The sequence below is a fragment of the Pogonomyrmex barbatus genome, unplaced genomic scaffold (genome assembly GCF_055798465.1).
Source record: "Pogonomyrmex barbatus isolate J1 unplaced genomic scaffold, ASM5579846v1 scaffold5, whole genome shotgun sequence".
Lineage (NCBI taxonomy): Eukaryota > Metazoa > Arthropoda > Insecta > Hymenoptera > Formicidae > Pogonomyrmex > Pogonomyrmex barbatus.
Window position 1 is genome coordinate 7325175 of NW_028297149.1, and position 18461 is coordinate 7343635.

At 36.4% G+C, this 18461-nt stretch overlaps 2 protein-coding genes across 11 annotated transcripts in view; one reads left to right on the forward strand and one right to left on the reverse strand.

Annotated features, from left to right (window-relative positions):
• Sesn (Sestrin) overlaps positions 1-10811 on the forward strand; it is a 168948-nt gene extending 158137 nt beyond the window's left edge. For all 5 annotated transcript variants that reach the window (XM_011638887.3, XM_089081603.1, XM_011638888.3 and 2 more), the window contains 5 exons: positions 1141-1323; positions 1409-1649; positions 2037-2302; positions 2889-3263; positions 3780-10811. In XM_011638887.3, the coding sequence (XP_011637189.2) occupies positions 1141-1323; positions 1409-1649; positions 2037-2302; positions 2889-3263; positions 3780-3866 (1152 nt within the window). In that variant the 3' untranslated portion in view covers positions 3867-10811. The remainder of the gene's footprint in view (positions 1-1140; positions 1324-1408; positions 1650-2036; positions 2303-2888; positions 3264-3779) is intronic.
• The window catches only part of LOC105427221 (glutamate receptor ionotropic, kainate 2), a 119277-nt gene continuing 108740 nt past the window's right edge, over positions 7925-18461 (reverse strand). For 5 of the 6 annotated variants that reach the window (XM_089081600.1, XM_011638882.2, XM_011638883.2 and 2 more), the window contains 7 exons: positions 17927-18184; positions 16797-16994; positions 15966-16191; positions 15409-15573; positions 14856-14956; positions 13700-14017; positions 7925-12618 (listed from right to left, as the gene is read on the reverse strand). In XM_089081600.1, the coding sequence (XP_088937726.1) occupies positions 12529-12618; positions 13700-14017; positions 14856-14956; positions 15409-15573; positions 15966-16191; positions 16797-16994; positions 17927-18184 (1356 nt within the window). In that variant the 3' untranslated portion in view covers positions 7925-12528. Of the gene's footprint in view, positions 12619-13699; positions 14018-14521; positions 14590-14855; positions 14957-15408; positions 15574-15965; positions 16192-16796; positions 16995-17926; positions 18185-18461 lie in introns of those variants that run through there. The other variant, XM_089081601.1, reaches the window with a different exon arrangement.

Genomic DNA, 18461 nt, shown 5'->3' on the forward strand with positions numbered 1-18461 from the left:
TATTATTGCTTTGATCAATTTTCTATGATTAACATTTCTCGATCGTTATTATAAGGCCAACAACGTGAATATCCATGGAAGATTCATGGGATTGTTCATCGTCATGGGATGTGGGGTTGAGTAGTGCATATATATCCTTGAAACGGATGTTGCTGTTCATCATGTGCTGGATATGATCGTGCGCGTGATAACGGACGATATTGGCGGCCGCGACCTCGTGCAATTTTGCGCTCCGATGCATCATCACGTCGCCGTCAATTCCGCCTATTGCCGGTCGAAATTTGTTATTGAAAAACGCATACGGCAAGCCGCTCGGATCCCCCTCCCGCTCTCCCGACAAAATCGAGCCAATAACTCCGACGCTCGTTCTCGAAAATTTTGTGGAATGGGAAAGCCACCGTTTATCGCGCGTGATGCGCGATATAACGCATACACACGCGCAAAAACACACGTGCATTGACGGCAATAATGCACGCGACATCATCCGGCACTCAATACGCGAATAGAAATTCCTCGCGCGGCAAAATTGCCTTTCGACCGACTCGCGCGCGCACGCTTGATCGTTTTTATTTACCCTTATTTTATTTCCCTGCGGGTAGTGTATCTTATCGATGAACATTATCTGCAAGCTAATTTTGCAGTCTGCTTATTGTGATGTACGGCCTGAGCGCGATAATCGAGATTACGAGGCCTGCACCGTCGAAGCTTAACGGTCATAAATTAGTTGATTTATTATGTAGCTCAGGATATGCATTGATTAGGCTGTAATTATATTACATCATTACACGGCATTTGAAACATCTGAAACTTTGCGTTTCGTGCAAAATGTTTCTATCGCGCGTACGGATCTTTAACTTATATTTTATATTTATATAACTTACATTTTTATTTTATTAAATGATTTTATTGATCAATTAATGGAACATTCACAGTTATAGCTTGTTTGAGATCATCTCTAATTTCTGTGATTTATTTATAACTATATATGATTTAATGGATAATAATCTCTCCGAGAGAGATGTAGGAGAGATGATTGTGTTAAAAATGTTTTCTGAGGGTGGCATTATAAGTGTTGCGGATGGAACGAAAAAGATAAATTGACCAGAACAGGTTTGGAGATCTATCTCGGTGTAATTTCAGGCTGCGGGTAGGCACCAATGTAGCTACCTTATAAACCTGCAGAAGGGAGAATTCCTTCTTCAGGGCGGTGACCCTTCGTGGCTCCAAGGCTTGAGATCGATTCCGGGGAAGCTGCAAGATCTCTATGAGATCAACAAGATCTTAGCCCATAGACCGTGGCTCCTGAATAAGTCGCACATAGAGGTAAGCGTCGTAATTCAGGATTCATGCGTAAAATTATACGATATTCGAGAATGTCAACGGTACAATATCATGCTTGTATTTCCAGAAATTGACTAAAGGCGATGATAATTGGTCCTTAGCCGAGGTCGTCCATGCGATAGTTCTATTAGCTCACTTCCACTCGTTATCGTCTTTCGTATTTTCTTGCGGAATTAACGAGGAATTGGATAACGTAACTGGCCATCACTACAAGGAGAACATCCAGGACAATAGTAATAACGTACCGCCTGCCAAAGAAAAGCTCTCAAGCAGTCCTAAAAAGATCCCCAACGGAGACGGCAAGACTGGTACATAATATTTCCCATAAATAACGATGACGAAAATTTTTTTAAATTATGAATTATAATTATGAATTATATTAGTTTACAAGAAAATATTTTTTTTATTATTTTCAACTAGACAAAGTGCCTTTTATAAATTTTTACACTGAAAATGATTTGGCCGCAAGCCAAATTTTTCTAGGATTTTTTTGTATATTAAACCTCAATTATTTTGGATACCTAACATTTTGGAAAAATTTGGTTTATGACGTTCAAAAATCTATGAAAAGCATCTTGTTTAAAATAATTTTTTACTATAAACTAATGTTGTATTTATATTCATACGTTTGCTTTACATTTAAATAAAAAATTTTATATAATTCTAGCGATTGAAATTATTTTGTTTTAATATAGAAAATATTCCGTCGCCGCCGTCATCGCCGAGCATAGTCGGCGAACAGGAGGTTGGAGTGGAAACTTTGATGGAACGTATGAAGCGCCTCTCTGAAAAGTCCGAGTCTTATCAGATCACGCAGGAAGAGCTCTCCAAGAGATTCGAGACTGTCGAGACGCAGTCGGCCGAGCTGGCAGCAGCGCCGCAGAGGAGCAGCTCGGTTCTCGACTCCGATATCGGTCTATTCATCGAGGATCCCACTTTCATCTACCAGGATTTCGCCAAGGTGAGCCTCCTCCGCGCCGTGTTTACTGTGTTAGTTAACTGGGAGAAACGGTTAGCCCGATAGTCCGTTGCGTCGTATCTTAATTGGGCTCATCCATTTATGTTGATAACGTCAACGTCATTCGCGACTCTTATGTTATTCAATGCGGCGATGATTCCTCGCGCACGCCCGCTGTTTTTATACGCCTAGTTAAGTAGTGCGTAATAGATTAGAGTCGAAAGACGATATTCCAAGGTAGCGCGTGGCTCATTCATGAATATTTAAGCCGGCTGCTCGCGCTCCGCGCGCGTCGGCTCACTACTTTGCTCGCGTAACTATTATGAATATTTACCGCGCGACGACGTTGTGTTATTGGCTGACTTAAGATAGACTATGAAGGCGGGGCACAGTCACGGCGCTTATGCTACGCGTTAATGTGCGGGATGATAAAAAAGTTACTTCGCCAGTTGTGGTGTATATTTCCTTCTCATATTTTCTCAACAAGAATTTTTTATGTCTTTCGCGACTTTTTATTGATGCAACTTTTCTCGTCTCTTGGCGTCTTTATTTTTTTTTTATTGACACAAGTTTTTTTTTGTCCTTTCAGCGCGGTCAACTGAACGACATACCAACCTTCCGCGTCCAGGACTACTCCTGGGACGATCACGGTTACTCCTTGGTGAATCGTTTGTACAATGACGTCGGTAATCTCCTCGACGACAAATTCAAGACCGCGTACAATCTGACGTACTATACCATGGGCACGCACAACAAGGTCGATACGTCACGCTTTAGACGGGCGATCTGGAACTATATACAGTGCATGTTTGGCATCAGGCACGACGATTATGATTATAACGAGGTGAATCAATTGCTCGAGCGTAGCCTCAAAACTTTCATCAAAAGCGCCGTTTGTTATCCGGAGCGTGTTACCAAGAGGGATTACGATCGCGTCATGAGGGAGTTCAAACATAGTGAAAAGGTACGTAGAGATATCTTTCAAATAAATTTTATTTAAAATAATTTTATTGAGAAATAGAGTACATAATATATAGATATCGTTTGCTTAAAATGAAATGATTTTAATCAAAGCATATTCAAATATAGTAATAGAAAATTCTACAAGATTAAATTTCTACAAGATTTGTTTAAAATAAGAAATGCAATAAGATTGCTGCATTTCTTATTTTAAACAAATCTTGTAGAAATTTAAATTAACAGTGATTTATGCAAATAGGCTTACAAGTTAAACGTGTTAAATATAAAATACTTGAGATATTATTCGGCTGAAAATAACTGTTGCGAAGTTTTTACGATAAAAAGTTAAGATTAGCTTACACGAAATGCATTATACATTTAGAATTAGCCATTTAACGTTTTTGATAAGACTTTTATCATGATGAAACAAGAAACATAAAAGTTATTCTTGCATAAGCAGTAACGACAAAACGAAACTGTTAGACATTGCTAAATATCGCCTTTTTGCTTTGTTTTCCAGGTCCACGTAAATCTAATGATTCTAGAGGCTCGCATGCAAGCAGAATTGCTGTATGCCCTTCGTGCCGTGATGCGGTATATGACCTAAAGCAAAGTTCCGCGTCGCTCCCTCGTTTGTCTGCTGTCTGTCAGTCTGCAGTTTGTCGATTTGTTTTCTTGCGCCACGTTCCATGCCATAGATTTGTGGACTTCGTACGCACGGCATGGAAGGAACAAGCGAGCACGATATCATCGAGTCTCGTATAGAACATCACATACACATGCATACGCTATCGTAAGGGGCCGCTTCATCGTCAACTCGTGAATCGCGGCGATAGCGAGCAATCGCGGTTCTTGAGCGAAAGGTTGAGAAAGATAATAACGATAGAATAAGAGGAAGAAAAGGAAGATGCTGACTGAGAAGAAAACAGAGGGATGTAATATTTGGCCATTCAGCTGTGCTCTTGGCACGAGTCTTTGTCCGATGGCGCCTCAATGACGAAATCAACGCATCTTTGTTCCTCGCGCGACTCACGAACACGTCGATCGCACGTTCCAGTTTCGTTTATTCGCGTAATAAAGTTCATGGCGAATAGAATCGAGAGAGAGAGAGAGAGAGAGAGAGTGCTTTTCCGTACGTGTTTGGGAGAAGATCGTGAGGAGATGATTATAAAAACAGAAGAGGATATTGTGCAAATAGGCAGAAAGACGGGGATGACAAGGAGAGGAAAGATTTATTATTTGTTTTGTACATAGACACTTGTATTTTTCTACGTTCGACATTGTAGCAGACTGTTATTTGTGCGTTTCGTTTACGTTTCAGATCTGTTAAAAAAAAAATTTGCTCTCGCCTGTTAGAAGCTTTCGAGTCGCGTTTTTAACTTCACACAATCACATATATACACACATACATACTCCTTATTACATTTGTATTTTCTTAGCGCGATTCATCGAAGAATGCATCACCGCGATGCATATTCATATATTGAGCAAAAATTCGTAATTCCGTTCGAATATTTTGTTTCTTTTTTTGTGCCGTATGGCTTGTCGAGAAGTGGAAAACTAAATGTAAGGTTAAATTAAGAAATCTATTAACTTTAATTTCATCGATCTTATCCGGACTTTTGGATCCGTGACAATTTCCGAATTCTCGTTATTGTGGTGCGTGCACTGCCTCGGGTAATCGGAACATCGAATTCTCGCGTACAATGTTGATGTGTGTTGTCGCGAATGGACCGAGAAGGATTGCTTTCGCGCTCTACACACACACACACACACACACACACACACACACACACACACACACACACACACACACAACACACACACACACACACACACACAACACATATATATATATGTATGTAACGCGTTTTATCTTCGTTTCATTTCAACGACCCTGTTCTGTAAAACGTGAAAGCTAACATAAAATTGTACCTACTTATCATTTATTGCGTTATACGCGTGTGTCGAGCAAACCTTAGACTGTAGGACGATCCACAGCCGCGTGCATGCACGTGCAATACATTACGAGCACATTATGGCGCATGCACACGACCGCGGAGAGAAGCAATGCCTATCGGCTGTGTTATTTACCGAGGGATAACGCGCTGCTGTCGTTTAGCCGAACGCGAGAAGCGTCGCAAACTCGCTTTAACCCATGTACCATCTAAGTTCAGGCTGCTTTTCCACCTTTAGATTAGCAATGGAAATATTGAAGTCGACTCAAAATGGAATTGGATGCGAAAATATTTATCGCGAAGAACTAACAAAAACGATAGATCTCGTTTCCAAATGTCGCGCTCGAGATTTATGCGAGAACGAAATTTGTTTGGTATTTTACGAAAGAGAAGATCATTGTATTTGTTCTGTATACTGTCTTACTGAAGAAGGAGAAAATAAGTACAGTTTGGAGAACGTAGTTCGAGATTATCTCAGTTCTGCGTGAGGTACTGTGAGAATCGACCGACCACGAGAACACCAATTTCTCGACGCCCGATATTACGCGCGCGTACGAGGGCGATTATCAACGAATTTCAATGCCTTCGGCGTAGCGTTCTAATAAAATACTATACAAAAAGGGGAGGGAGAGGGAGGGAGGGAGGGAGAGAGAGAGAGAGAGAGAGAGAGAGAGAGAGAGAGAGAGAGAGAGAGAGAGAGAGAGAGAGAGAGAGAGAGAGAGAGAGAGAGAGAGAGAGAGAGAGAGAGAGAAGGAGAGAAGGAGGAGAGAGAGAGAGAGAGAGAGAGAGAGAGAGAGAGAGAGAGAGAGAGGAGAGAGAGGAGAGAGAGAGAGAGAGAGAGAGAGAGAGAGAGAGAGAGAGAGAGAGAGAGAGAGAGAGAGAGAGAGAGAGAGAGAGAGAGAGAGAGAGAGAGAGAGAGGAGAGAGAGAGAGAGAGAGAAGAAGAGGAGAGAGAGAGAGAGAGAGAGAACGAAAGCTTGATAAAGCGACGAAGGTCGCGACGTACGGCTGACGAAGCCCTGACGAATCCCTTCCTCGACGATTGATTGCGATCGTGCGGTGATGCCGTTCGTTCGGCGTCAAAGTGTTGTATGCAAGGAGGATTGAGGAGAGGCTGTTTAAACAAATCAAATTCTTATAATAGATTGTTAAGATATACACAACATACACACCACATACCATACACACATCACATACACAGACTACATCGTCATACATACAACATATACGTATGTACGTACATACATACATACATATATATACATACGTATATACATACATACATATATACATACATACATACATACATACATACATACATACATACATACATACATACATACATACATACATACATACATACATACATACATACATACATACATACATACATACATACATACATACATACATACATACATACATACATACATACATACATACATACACATATATACGCGAAAAGAACGTGGCACAAACTATTACACGCGAAATATACGTGTTCTGTGATCGCATATATCTATATATATGTATACACACATACACATAAAAAAAGCGGAATATATATATATGTATATATATATAGATACATATATACGCATATTTACGATTAACTCGGCGAAGGGAGGGAGAGCGAGAGGAAGAGAGTGTGCGTGGCGAGTGCGCGTATGAAGTGCACACGTAACCGGAAGTTTGACGATTCTACGTGTAGCGTTTGTAATTACAATATCTCTTTATTATGTAACTGCGTATGTATGCGTGCGTGTTTGCGGACGCGTTTCAGATAATCAGTTTATTTGCATGCGGTTGAAGGACGTGATAATCGGTACTTTGGAATGTGATTTGTTCTCCATGAACGATCCTTTGATCTCGATTCAATGTTCGATCGATGTAAAGCGAGCAGAGACCCATGCCAGATACTGAAACTGGTGCAATTTCGGTAAATTATTATAATTTAAGTTTCGAGGGACGTAATAAAAATTTTTATTTATTACCTATGTTATACACATAGAATATAAAATTTTTATTTAATACATAAAAATGAAGCAAATTCTCTTTTTTTTTTATTCATTATAAATATTAAAGTTCCATTGTGTCGTAATCTAAAACCTTATGGAGATTTTACTATATTTTTATGATTTAATCGCTTATCTCGAATAAATGTAGAGATCATTCTTATCTCCGCACTTGCCGAGATTACATCGGTTCAGGTCCTTGGTCGTACTCATCTAGTCTACTGAAAAGCGATACCGAATAATATTTCTCACTCCGGTGGTGGATCTGTTCTGATAATGCAAAGTCGCATTCCAAAATACGATTCCACGCACCAACACGTATGCACGCAGGAGCACGTATGGATCGTCTGAACGATCTGGAACCAAATGGCTAGTAACAGCGAAACTTTTTGACCAACAGAGCGATGCGTTTCCCTTTTTCCTTAGGCGACGTCTCTACATATCACACCAAGAATTTAAAGTAGAAAAAAGAAATGTTTGCGTCGCTTACAGCTCGTCTCGCCATGAATGGAGTATTCGAGTTGACAGAAATCAGATCAATAATTTTTTTGGCGATGAAACTTTTTCTCTCTTTGCTTTGTGTAATGTGTCTTGCTGTTGTTTGCGAGTAACAATACAAGGATTGCATGGTGTGTGATCCGATATGATGAACATTTGCAGCTCGTTGCGCTAATGACAGTATTTTTATATTTCTCTCTCTTTCTCTCTTTTCTTTTTTTTTTTTAAATTATTTTATTCTAGGCTTTATTTCGAAATCTTTTTTCTCTCTTTTATTTCTGTTTATCTATGTATCTATGTCTCTTTATCTTTTGTTCTTTCAACGATTTAAAATGTTCGCAATTAATAGCTTAAATAACTTTAGGTAGTGTTTCTCATTTTGTAGTAAAGATGCACATTGCTGTCATATTATCAAAATTAATCAACAAATTTATGATGCATCATTTTTAAACTCACTGTGTGAGAGCTCATAAAGTTAAAACCAAAGAAATATGCAAAAAACATTACTCGAGTTTTACTAATACGGTATCTAAATTATGTAATGTGTCAATATGATTAGAAAAAAAAAACATTCTACTGTACACTAATTATAAATATTTGACATATTTTACTCGCGGATATTTTATATTTGATTCCATATGTTCGAATGTTTACGGAACAAAATTTTTCGCAAATTTAGTTTGTAAGTATCATGTTTTCCGGCATTCACAATGATTTTACGTAATTCTGATCCTTTTTTATTCTGTATTAAGCGAACATTGATATAGATTTCGATGCATATGTATTTTCGACACATCATGTAATCACCAATCAGTGAATGTCCGTTAATTACTGTAATACTTATTCTTTTACGTGTTTTAGGACAATCACGCTACTCTCAAAAATGAGTATATATTTGTCGCCGAAGATCATCTTGACATATCGATGCCTATATCAACTTTCTTTTTCCCGATTTTATATAAAATTAATGGTTTTTAATATATTTGATTATATAACAGAAAATTAGGTTTTATCTAAAATTTTACCTAACAGTAAGATTTTACTTCGAATCGTTTAACATTTAACATAATGTTACGTGCTTCCGCGAGTCCTACAAAATCATAGTTCCAGTTTCCTTCTGTCCTTTTTTTTTAATCTCTATGTTCTCACTTTTTCATTTGCTTCTTTATTTATTTGGGTTATCATTTCATATTTTTTTAAATGTTAATCTTTTGAGCTTTTATCTATCTTACTCATTTTGTCAGTTTTCGTTATCGTTCACACTGTTCATCTTACAATCAGCGAAAAAAAGTACGGTAAATTGGTCGATACAGTGAGAGCGATAACGAATTACAGCATGTATTTGTCATGATCGATTACATGGATTACATTGATCTCATAAATATAATAATTGCGACAGAAAGGGGGAAGGAAAGAGAGAGGGATGGAGGGAGAGGAGAGGAGAGAGAGAGAGAAGCAAAAATACGCGTGAATTTAGAGAGAAAGAGAATCGTCGCGCGCGCGCGCGTTGTAACGAGAAGGACATTGTAATGTTATGTCCTTTCTTGTTCTTTTCTCTTGAAAATTGAAAAGCGCGAGAGATTTTCTCATCGAAGTTGCACCTGAATGCCGTTGAGATGAGTCACCTCAGAGCGAATTGTAATTTTGCGGTAATTCTAAGTAGCGCGATAGAGAGAGAAAATAGGAGAGATAGGCGAAGTGAGGAAGAAGATGCAGGAAGAATAAAGATTTTTACATAATAATGATTAAATAGGGAAAAGCAGTGTGCGATCAGACATTGAGCTGAAAAGCTCGAAAACCGGGATCTCTGATCTTCATGTAGCGAAACATAAAATTATCGCAAACGTCCACGAGATTCCTCAAAGATGCCTTTAACATGTCATCCTTATGATATCTCTAAACATTTAAAGGATTAATTATTTAGATGTTTAGGCTTCGTGCTCCCTGTCTGATCGCGTTTCACTTTTCGCCTGACTTTTGTTCATCGCTGTTTTTCTCTTGGATATGCGTGGCAGGGCGAGTTGAGATTTTGAATCGAGTTGACGCGTCGATAAGGTGTGTAGTGAGAGTCCTGGAGGTGGACGAGCACAGAGAAAGAGAGGAACAGGAAATTGAGCGTGCGACGGAGCAAAATATTAAAAAAAAAAAATTAAAAAAAAGAGGAACATATATGTGTGTATATATATATTCGTTGAATCGGCTCTAACTCGTCCAATTGTCTCGTGTAAATTCAAGCTCCCAAGGGGAAAGTAAGAGAGAGAGAGAGAGAGAGAGAGAGAGAGAGAGAGAGAGAGAGAGAGAGAGAGAGAGAGAGAGAGAGAGAGAGAGAGAAAGAAAGAAAGAAATGCACAAGCTGTGCATTGCCGAGAAAACAGTCCACCTCCGAAAGTCACAAAAGAAGCATATTAAAATAGTACATGCCACCGTCGAGAATGATTGTGTGATAATTACAAGTGATTTGACTAGACCCCTTTCCCCCTCTTTTGGACGATAATCTGATTGCTATCGCTGAAGGTGCTTTCTCAATTGCTCATCAATACCTTGGCAACTGAATCTATAGCATTGAAAGGATAAGAAAAATTCTTTCTCGTTTTACGCTCTAGATTCAGCCCTCGAGCTATCGAGACGCAACATAAAGAAGCACCCTTTGTAATAGTAATCCATCGATTTCACCGACGAGAAAGAGATTCCGGGACAGAGTTGGATCAGAGGGAATTTTCTTGCTCGCGAAGCTCGCTATAACATCTCGGTCACGTTGATTCGATTAAGCAACGCGGTCGTAGCCTAATCTTATCATGGGCCAGCGCGAGCTCGCGACCTCTCTACGAGGTTTATTTGGAGATTCTTCGCTTTGCATGTTCTTCGGTGATAAGCAGGTTGTCGGTTCTGTTGCGTATCGTATGCGTAAAACTCGAGCGATTACCGCCGTACGCGCGGCCCGGGGAAGGGGGTCGTATATGATGTGATTTCTTTTATATCATAACGAATAATGAACACTAAGAAATATTATAGTTTCATATAAGTGAGATATGTTATTTGTCATTTATTTTATCCCTTAATAAATGATGTTATATAAAAAAAAGTCAACACGGGCGTTCCTTCATTCGTATTCTCCATCTCGTCCTCCATCCAAGAGTCGCTGAAACGCAAATCATTCTTTAATGATATTAAAAGATTGACAATTTCCGTCGATGTCAATCAACCGACTGACTTTTAATCTTAGTCCAATCAATTTTAAATTAAACTAAAATTCAATCTCAAGGATTAAAATAAAATCGATTACATTATACTTTCATTTATTTTCACTATTTCTTAAAACAACAAATTGAGAGTATAATTTAAAAGGGATTGGAAAAAAGACAACGATGTTCCTCTCATCGTACATTTATTCGCCGACTATCAACATATTACAGCACACATTACATGACACCGAACGTCTAAGTTGTACTCGATTAGCTAATGATTACTCACTCTCAGCCACTTTTGCATAAAATAGTTCCATTACGAATCTGATTGTTGCTTTCTTTGATATTTACAGAATATTTTGCGTATACCTTACAATTTAGGCAGCCTCTCGTAAAAAGTGAACGCATTTACAGAGCGTGTTCAAACATTGTTTTGTGGTTCATGGATTGAACCTTAAATCTCACGTGAGAGTAGCATAAACGTACTCGAAGTTAAAGATATCGATGATCGTTATCATAGATAAATCGGATGACCTAATTCTTCGGGCGTAGAACGGAAGGATTCTTCGTCTGTCGTTCAACGTACTACTCTCTTAATCGAACTGATGTCAGTTAAATTAGAATTGGGATGTGAGAGTGCTGTGAATTCTTATCTCGCGGTGATCATTCCGCGACAATTGAACACTCCTGATAAGAATTCCTAGATGAAGATAAAAGATCTCAGGGAAAGCTATTTCATTAAATAAACTTTACCTTCTTTCTAGAAAGAACAGAGCAGAAGAGGAATATAAAAAAAGATATTCTTCGTCATTTTGTACATTGTAAATTTTTTCATAAGTTGCACTTACATATTCGTATAGAATCTCGCCATGTAATAATTTCGATATATTTTAATAAGTGAATTAATTTAATAAAATTAAATTTTTGGAGGAGACAAAAATGGTCCATTTACATAAAGTGTTCACTTATGATACATTAAAAGATCATTATGAAATAGCATAACTTAATTTCTTAAGTACTTAATTGGTCGATATCTTGATAATATCGATCTTAATCGCATCATATCGAAGAAAATTTTCTTTGGTAAGGCCGAGAATTAATATGCGAGCTGGTCGTAACTTTTTAATTTAAGATTTTTCTTCGGTATTCCTGTTAAATCACGCTACCTCAACGTATTTGAATACTTCCTAAAGTGGCGAATAAAGCGGCGTACGCTTTGCCTCAGTACGATTATACTGTCCTGTGGATTGATTAATCATACAAAACTCGCGGCTACGAGAAAAACCACTTTAGAACCACGTTGTACCACTTTAGCAATTAAGTCAGTATATAGCGCGTCGATATCTCGACGGATTTATCAAATGTGCGGAAAAGCGGCGCACGCGTTGCTTTATAAATACGTTTAAGCTCTTTCTTCGTAATCGCGAACGTCGAACGATGAAAATTTTTATTAATATTGTGCAAATTGTCTATATGCGCGGGTGAATTCCGACACTCTCGACGGAAACCTAACAACAGATCGATCGAAATTGCTTTTCGCGATACGCGATACGCTTTGTACTGATTCCTGGTTATAATTATAATGTTCTGGTTCGTCTTGCTAATAATGCCCCTCTAATTGCCTTCATAGTCGCGCGGTGGTGCGTGATGATGCATATGGATGTGTGGAGGCAATTCGACTACAGGTACGGCCAGGCTGCTTCTCTGTAATACAAACATGTTACATAATAGTTACACAGCAATTGCATACATAATATGCTTACGTGAAATACGCTTATAGAAATCAGAAATGTGATATTATGGTCAAGTAATTTTTTTAAGATCTTTTCTATATTTTATTACTTAACATAATGTAATTTTTAACATATTTAATTTAATCTCTGTTAATTATCTATCGATGGTTTGAAATTTATGATTAACTTCAGCAGCTAATTGAATTAAGCATTAAAGCATTATAATTAACAGGATTCAATTGGATTCCGTCGATCTTTTAATCACTTCAATAAAACCTTCTATCTTGGACTACCGAATTATTCGCAAGAAGGAATGAAGAGATAATAAATTTCGTGCCCATTCTGAAGGGAAATAAATCCGCTTGCCGGTTACACGTTAATTAAAGAACATTTAAATGCAATTATGAGTTTAATGAATGTGAGAATATAAAAAGTTTGGTGAATATGAAATAACTGAATAACGATATAGCAAAGAAAGAGAGAGATTTTTTTTTAAGAAATTACGATATATAAAGTCGATTGGGAATAAAAGTTAGAAATATCAACCTGATGAAAAGGCAATTAAAGAAACACACTTTCGACGATATTTATAATTCGATATTACATTTAAAATTGTTTTAAATCTAATATTCGGTTTTAATATGCCATATGTAAATGATCATCATTTTGAAATTCTAATTAAAATGATGCACATAAAATTGAACTATGAATACTTAAGCAATTCATTCATAATTAAATTAAATTTCATCTCAAAAAGGTATTAAATATTGAAAATATTGCTTTAGAATCTGTACTGTTTTAATTCGAATTTTGACAATATCGATAGAGTTGTTCAATTTTTGAATAACTACTTTTAAATTTCTTAAATTTCTTTAAATGTTCTTCAGACAGTTTAGAAAAAATTTTATTTTATGAAATATTTATGTATGTATTTTTTGTGTCACACATCAATTAGAGAAACGAACTGTTTTATTTAATTTACATAAAAGATACGCGTCGGTTTGCAGATTAATGATAGTGCAACAATTAATGAGTGACCAGGCAGCTGTTACCTGGGATCTCATCCCATTTACGGGGGTGGCAGTGGGATTGTCCGGCGAATAGCCGATTACGTGCGTAGAACATTTGTCACAAGTACGCCGTCGTCGAGACGACGCGCGGCAACGTAAGGCGCGACAGAGCTCGCGTGCCATCTCCGAGCAGAGTGATTCTTGTTGATTCGGTTGTTGCTGCTGATGTTGTTGTTGGCATTGTTGTTGCTGCTGCTGTTGCTGCTGTTGCTGCTGCTGCTGCTGCTGTTGTTGTTGCACAGCCTGAGAAATTCCCTGAAGAGAGCCGGAGATGGATGTCGGAGGGACCGGATGCCTTTGCTACATCAGCAACCCACAACGTTGAATTATTCGCACGTTAATGACTCGATTATTAAAGACAAGATTGAGAAGCAGACATTAAAATATATCATGTTGCGAGAGTGTTCTAGAATTAGCGAGAAGTGAATAATTAACGTTATTTCTAATGGAATGTTTTTGAACTATAAAAATACTAGAAAGGATACAAAAGATAATGATGTATTAATTATTATTATTTAATTTAAAATGTAGTGCATTTTAATAGAATGTAATTCTGTAATGGTAAATATAAAATTCTGAAATTGCCATTTCAAAATATTTAATATTAAAATTTATTAAAAATATTAATTCTCAATTACAGCAAGAATTAATTTTAAATTCCTCTAATATTAAGATGTCTATTGTATCATGATGAGAAATTATTATTAACATTTCTGTGATGTATTATATAAATACAACATGTTAAAGAGCATAGATTGTATCGAAGCAAATGAATTCGATAGGAATTCGATAGGCGAAACGGACCTTTTTTCGCAATTGTATTTGGGATGCTTGCAGTCGAGCGGCATGCTTCAATGGACGATGAGCTCATGCTGATACGTCGAAATCCATGATGTAGCGATGGAACAAAATTCAAAGAAACATCATGCAATGTTTATGGTTACATGCATATATCTTAAAGTTAATAATTTTAACGATAATAAATGTTAAAAGCGAGAAAAGAGATTGAGAATTAAACGCGGACGGTCGCTCTTGTCGGGAATTTGGACTGCGATGTCGGCGAATACAGTCATGCAACGTGAACATGCTGACGATGTACTGATATCTATTTCAGCATTTTTGGAGTTGATGCACTCACCCGTTCCGCTGGTGCATTCTTCCTGGAATTGTAGCAGAACTCGAAAATCGCTATCAGCACGGCGAATGCTAAGCCGCACAGTAAGACCACGAAAACTCCTCCTAAATAAACAACAAAGCCAGTTTTCGAGTAAATGAGTAAAACATCGATTAGTTATAAAAGAAAGAAAAATGAACGTTTCTTTCTATTAGAGAATAAACTAAATAAAGCAAATTAAAAACAATTTCTAAAATATATCAATCAAATATTTGAATAATTTAAATAATCGTAAAATTCTACTGAAAAATACACATTCAAGTTTACATCGAGTACATTCGTTTTTTCATTTTCTAATTTCGATCGAAAAGCGCTATAGGTTTTATAAGAGAAAGTTAGATCTTTTCTAAAAGAATAAGATAACAAAGATAATAGAGAATATTTGCAACTAAGAAGGAATATAAGAAGATAAAGGAATATAAGAATATAAGAAGGAATTTCCGTGTTATGACTCTGCGAGGAAACTCATGGTGCGTATAATTCAGAGTTTATGTGTTATTTTGAGGAAAGTGCTCACCTATGTTGTCGACGCCTAGAGAGTTGGCTTTATTCTCCTTTCCCTTTTCCGTCTTCATGCAAGTATCTCCGAGACTCTTCCACCATTTGTCATACAGGATCTGAATTTCACCTTTCTCTTGCAATTCCAGAATTGCTAGAGATATCTTGTCCCGCCAAGGTGAACCTGCGAAATTTTTTGAAAATTTTGATCGCTTGAATAAAAAGTTTACATGAATTTATTTATCTTTAAATAAAATTTATATTGTTTTATTACATGGTTATATGATATAAATATAAATAAATTAACTTTATTCTCTTTTTTTATTAAGTATTATGTAAATATTGAGAAAAATCAATCTGAAAATTGAAATAGATATGTAAATATCAGATAAAAACCATTTTGGATTATCAAAAATTGTATATTGTTTATTTAAAAAAGATATCGATATTTGTTTTTAAAGTATCAATGTTTCTCGATATGTATCGATGTTTTTCGATTGTTATAAATTGGAACATTAAAAAAAATATGTGAGAACTTAAAATGGATATGATATTGATTGATGCAATTGTGCATACCCATGGGCGTAGCGATTCCATATCCCTTAGTGTCTAATAGACCGCCAATTTGCGTAAGATTGCAGTCCCTCTGGACAATGTAATCCAACATGGTCGATTCCATCAGAAAGGCATAATCGCCTTGAAGAACCCGTTGGATACCTTCTTCATAAGTGGGAACGAATACCGATGGTTTCTTGTTTTCCATAAATCGCCACATTTTTTTATATGTCTCGATCATTGAGTCCTTAATCGAAATTTGAGAGAATTAAATTTCATTATTATCAATATTGTAAATTCAATATCGCGATAATCGTTATCGTTTAACATTATGCATTATAGATTTTGTATATTAATAAATATTATTTTATTAATTAAACGGAAAAGTTTGCAAAAGATGCAATGTGATAAAAACTTTCATTCTCATGTGAGCGAAAGTGATTATCATAATAATTGCAAAATAATTATTTTCATATTGATCGCGTGGCCATATCGCGCGCGATTATTATCTAATTATTAATAGACCATAAATTTGACATGAACTCGTAATTACAGATACATTAACATAATATGAGTTTAGATTTATTTATGTACTAAACAAACTACAATTCTCACGTCATTAAAAAATATATCTTTTCAATATTTTTATTATATTTTTGTTAATATTATTATTTATGAAAGAGAAAGTTTATTTTTGTATATCGTAGCTCTAAAGTCAGTTTTAAATTTCCTGATTATACAGAATAACATTACAAAGATGTTATACCATAATATCTTTGTAATGTTATTCCTTCTTTCTCTTTTTTACTTTTTATTATATTTATTCCAAGCAGATATCAAAGTACTACTCACTCTGAAGAAAGTCATCGTACTACCGCTATCGAGAGTTCCATATGCGATGTCCGTCTGACTAGCGAGATCTTCAGCGTTCTCTATCGGCGTGATCATTCTTTCCACCGTGAGGAAAGCCGCTAGATTTGCAGTGTACGACGAAATGATGATCAGAGTAAAGAACCACCATATGCCACCCACGATACGCGTGCTCGTAGCCTGATGAAGAGATCACTTTATCGAGACTTGCTGCATCGGTTTATTAATTAAGCTTCATTTATCACTATAAGCTTTGTATTGATTATCAAGCGATGATAAAAACTAATAATCGTAAAACTAATTAATAAAGATTTCAATTGTCAATTATAATACTGCGACATCAGTCTCGGGAGACTGTAGTCTCTCAGTAATAACACCCTCAAATTGCAGGAACGTTAATTCCTCATTATGCTGAAAATACTCCGATACTTCTTCCTACGTTCTTACTATACTCTTCAAACATTCCAAGGATTAACGTATTTCATTTCGTTGAATGGGAGATTCTCAGTATTTGAAAACTAATTCAAAAGCTAAAGTTTGCAAATGAAAGCTGAAGATTTCGTGAGAACAGGAACGTCTGTAAGAACTTCCTGAGAAAATTACTAAGCATTATCGCGCAGGTATTTGATAATAAAACACATCAAATAGATAATCACATTAAATAGAGGCAATGCACATAATTAGAATAGCAATTTAGTTATTTGGTAATTATCGTTAAATAAATATACACAACGTTTGTAATACTACGAGAATGGTTGTAATGAGGCAACATAAACATTTTAAGATTGCATTGTTTCGATCATTAACATTCTATCTAATCGCAGCTCTATACAACAATATAACCCACGATAATCTATTTATGCTTAAAACAAGAGTCTACTATTATTGGACGAATCATTATGTTTGCAATCACATGTAGATGAGTGATACTAATGGAATTGTTTATAAAGTTAATTATGATAATGACTAATGTAGTATACATATAATATCTTTATAATTTAGTTTCACATAATGTAATGCCAAGATATTCACGTAATTTCGCGTAATATATATATTTGCGTCATGTTAATGCCTATCAAAGCAGAGACTCGTCAGACAAGTCGAAGGCAAACCTTGGGATTTAAATCGCTGCCCTGCTGCATGAGGGTTCCGATGGTGAACCAGAAGCTATTCGATAAAGAGAACTGGTTCTCGACAATTTCTGGCCCGGCGTGACACGGATGGGGATTGTTCCATTCGTAGGGGCTAAATCGCGCCACGACAAACATCGTCACTGACACTAGAACATACGCTGCCAGAACGTACAGCCAGATCTCAATCGCTAATGGATTCATGAAGGAAAACAGTCGTGCCTGATGGCTGGTCGGTACCTGCAAGAAATTTGAACTTTCGACATTTTTTTTATTTGATAGGCATACGTGTTATATTAAAAATTTGTTATACGACACTTAAATTTCTATTTAAAAAGAATTAATTTCTTACATATTTACATAAACTATTTTTCCACATATTGTATAAAAAATATTCACTGTATAAAAAAATGTATTCAATTGCATCGCGTATGAATATCGAAATATATATAATCATGTCAAAATTAAATAATCGTGTTAATGATTAAATAATAAAATTTAAAGCTGAAAATTTTCA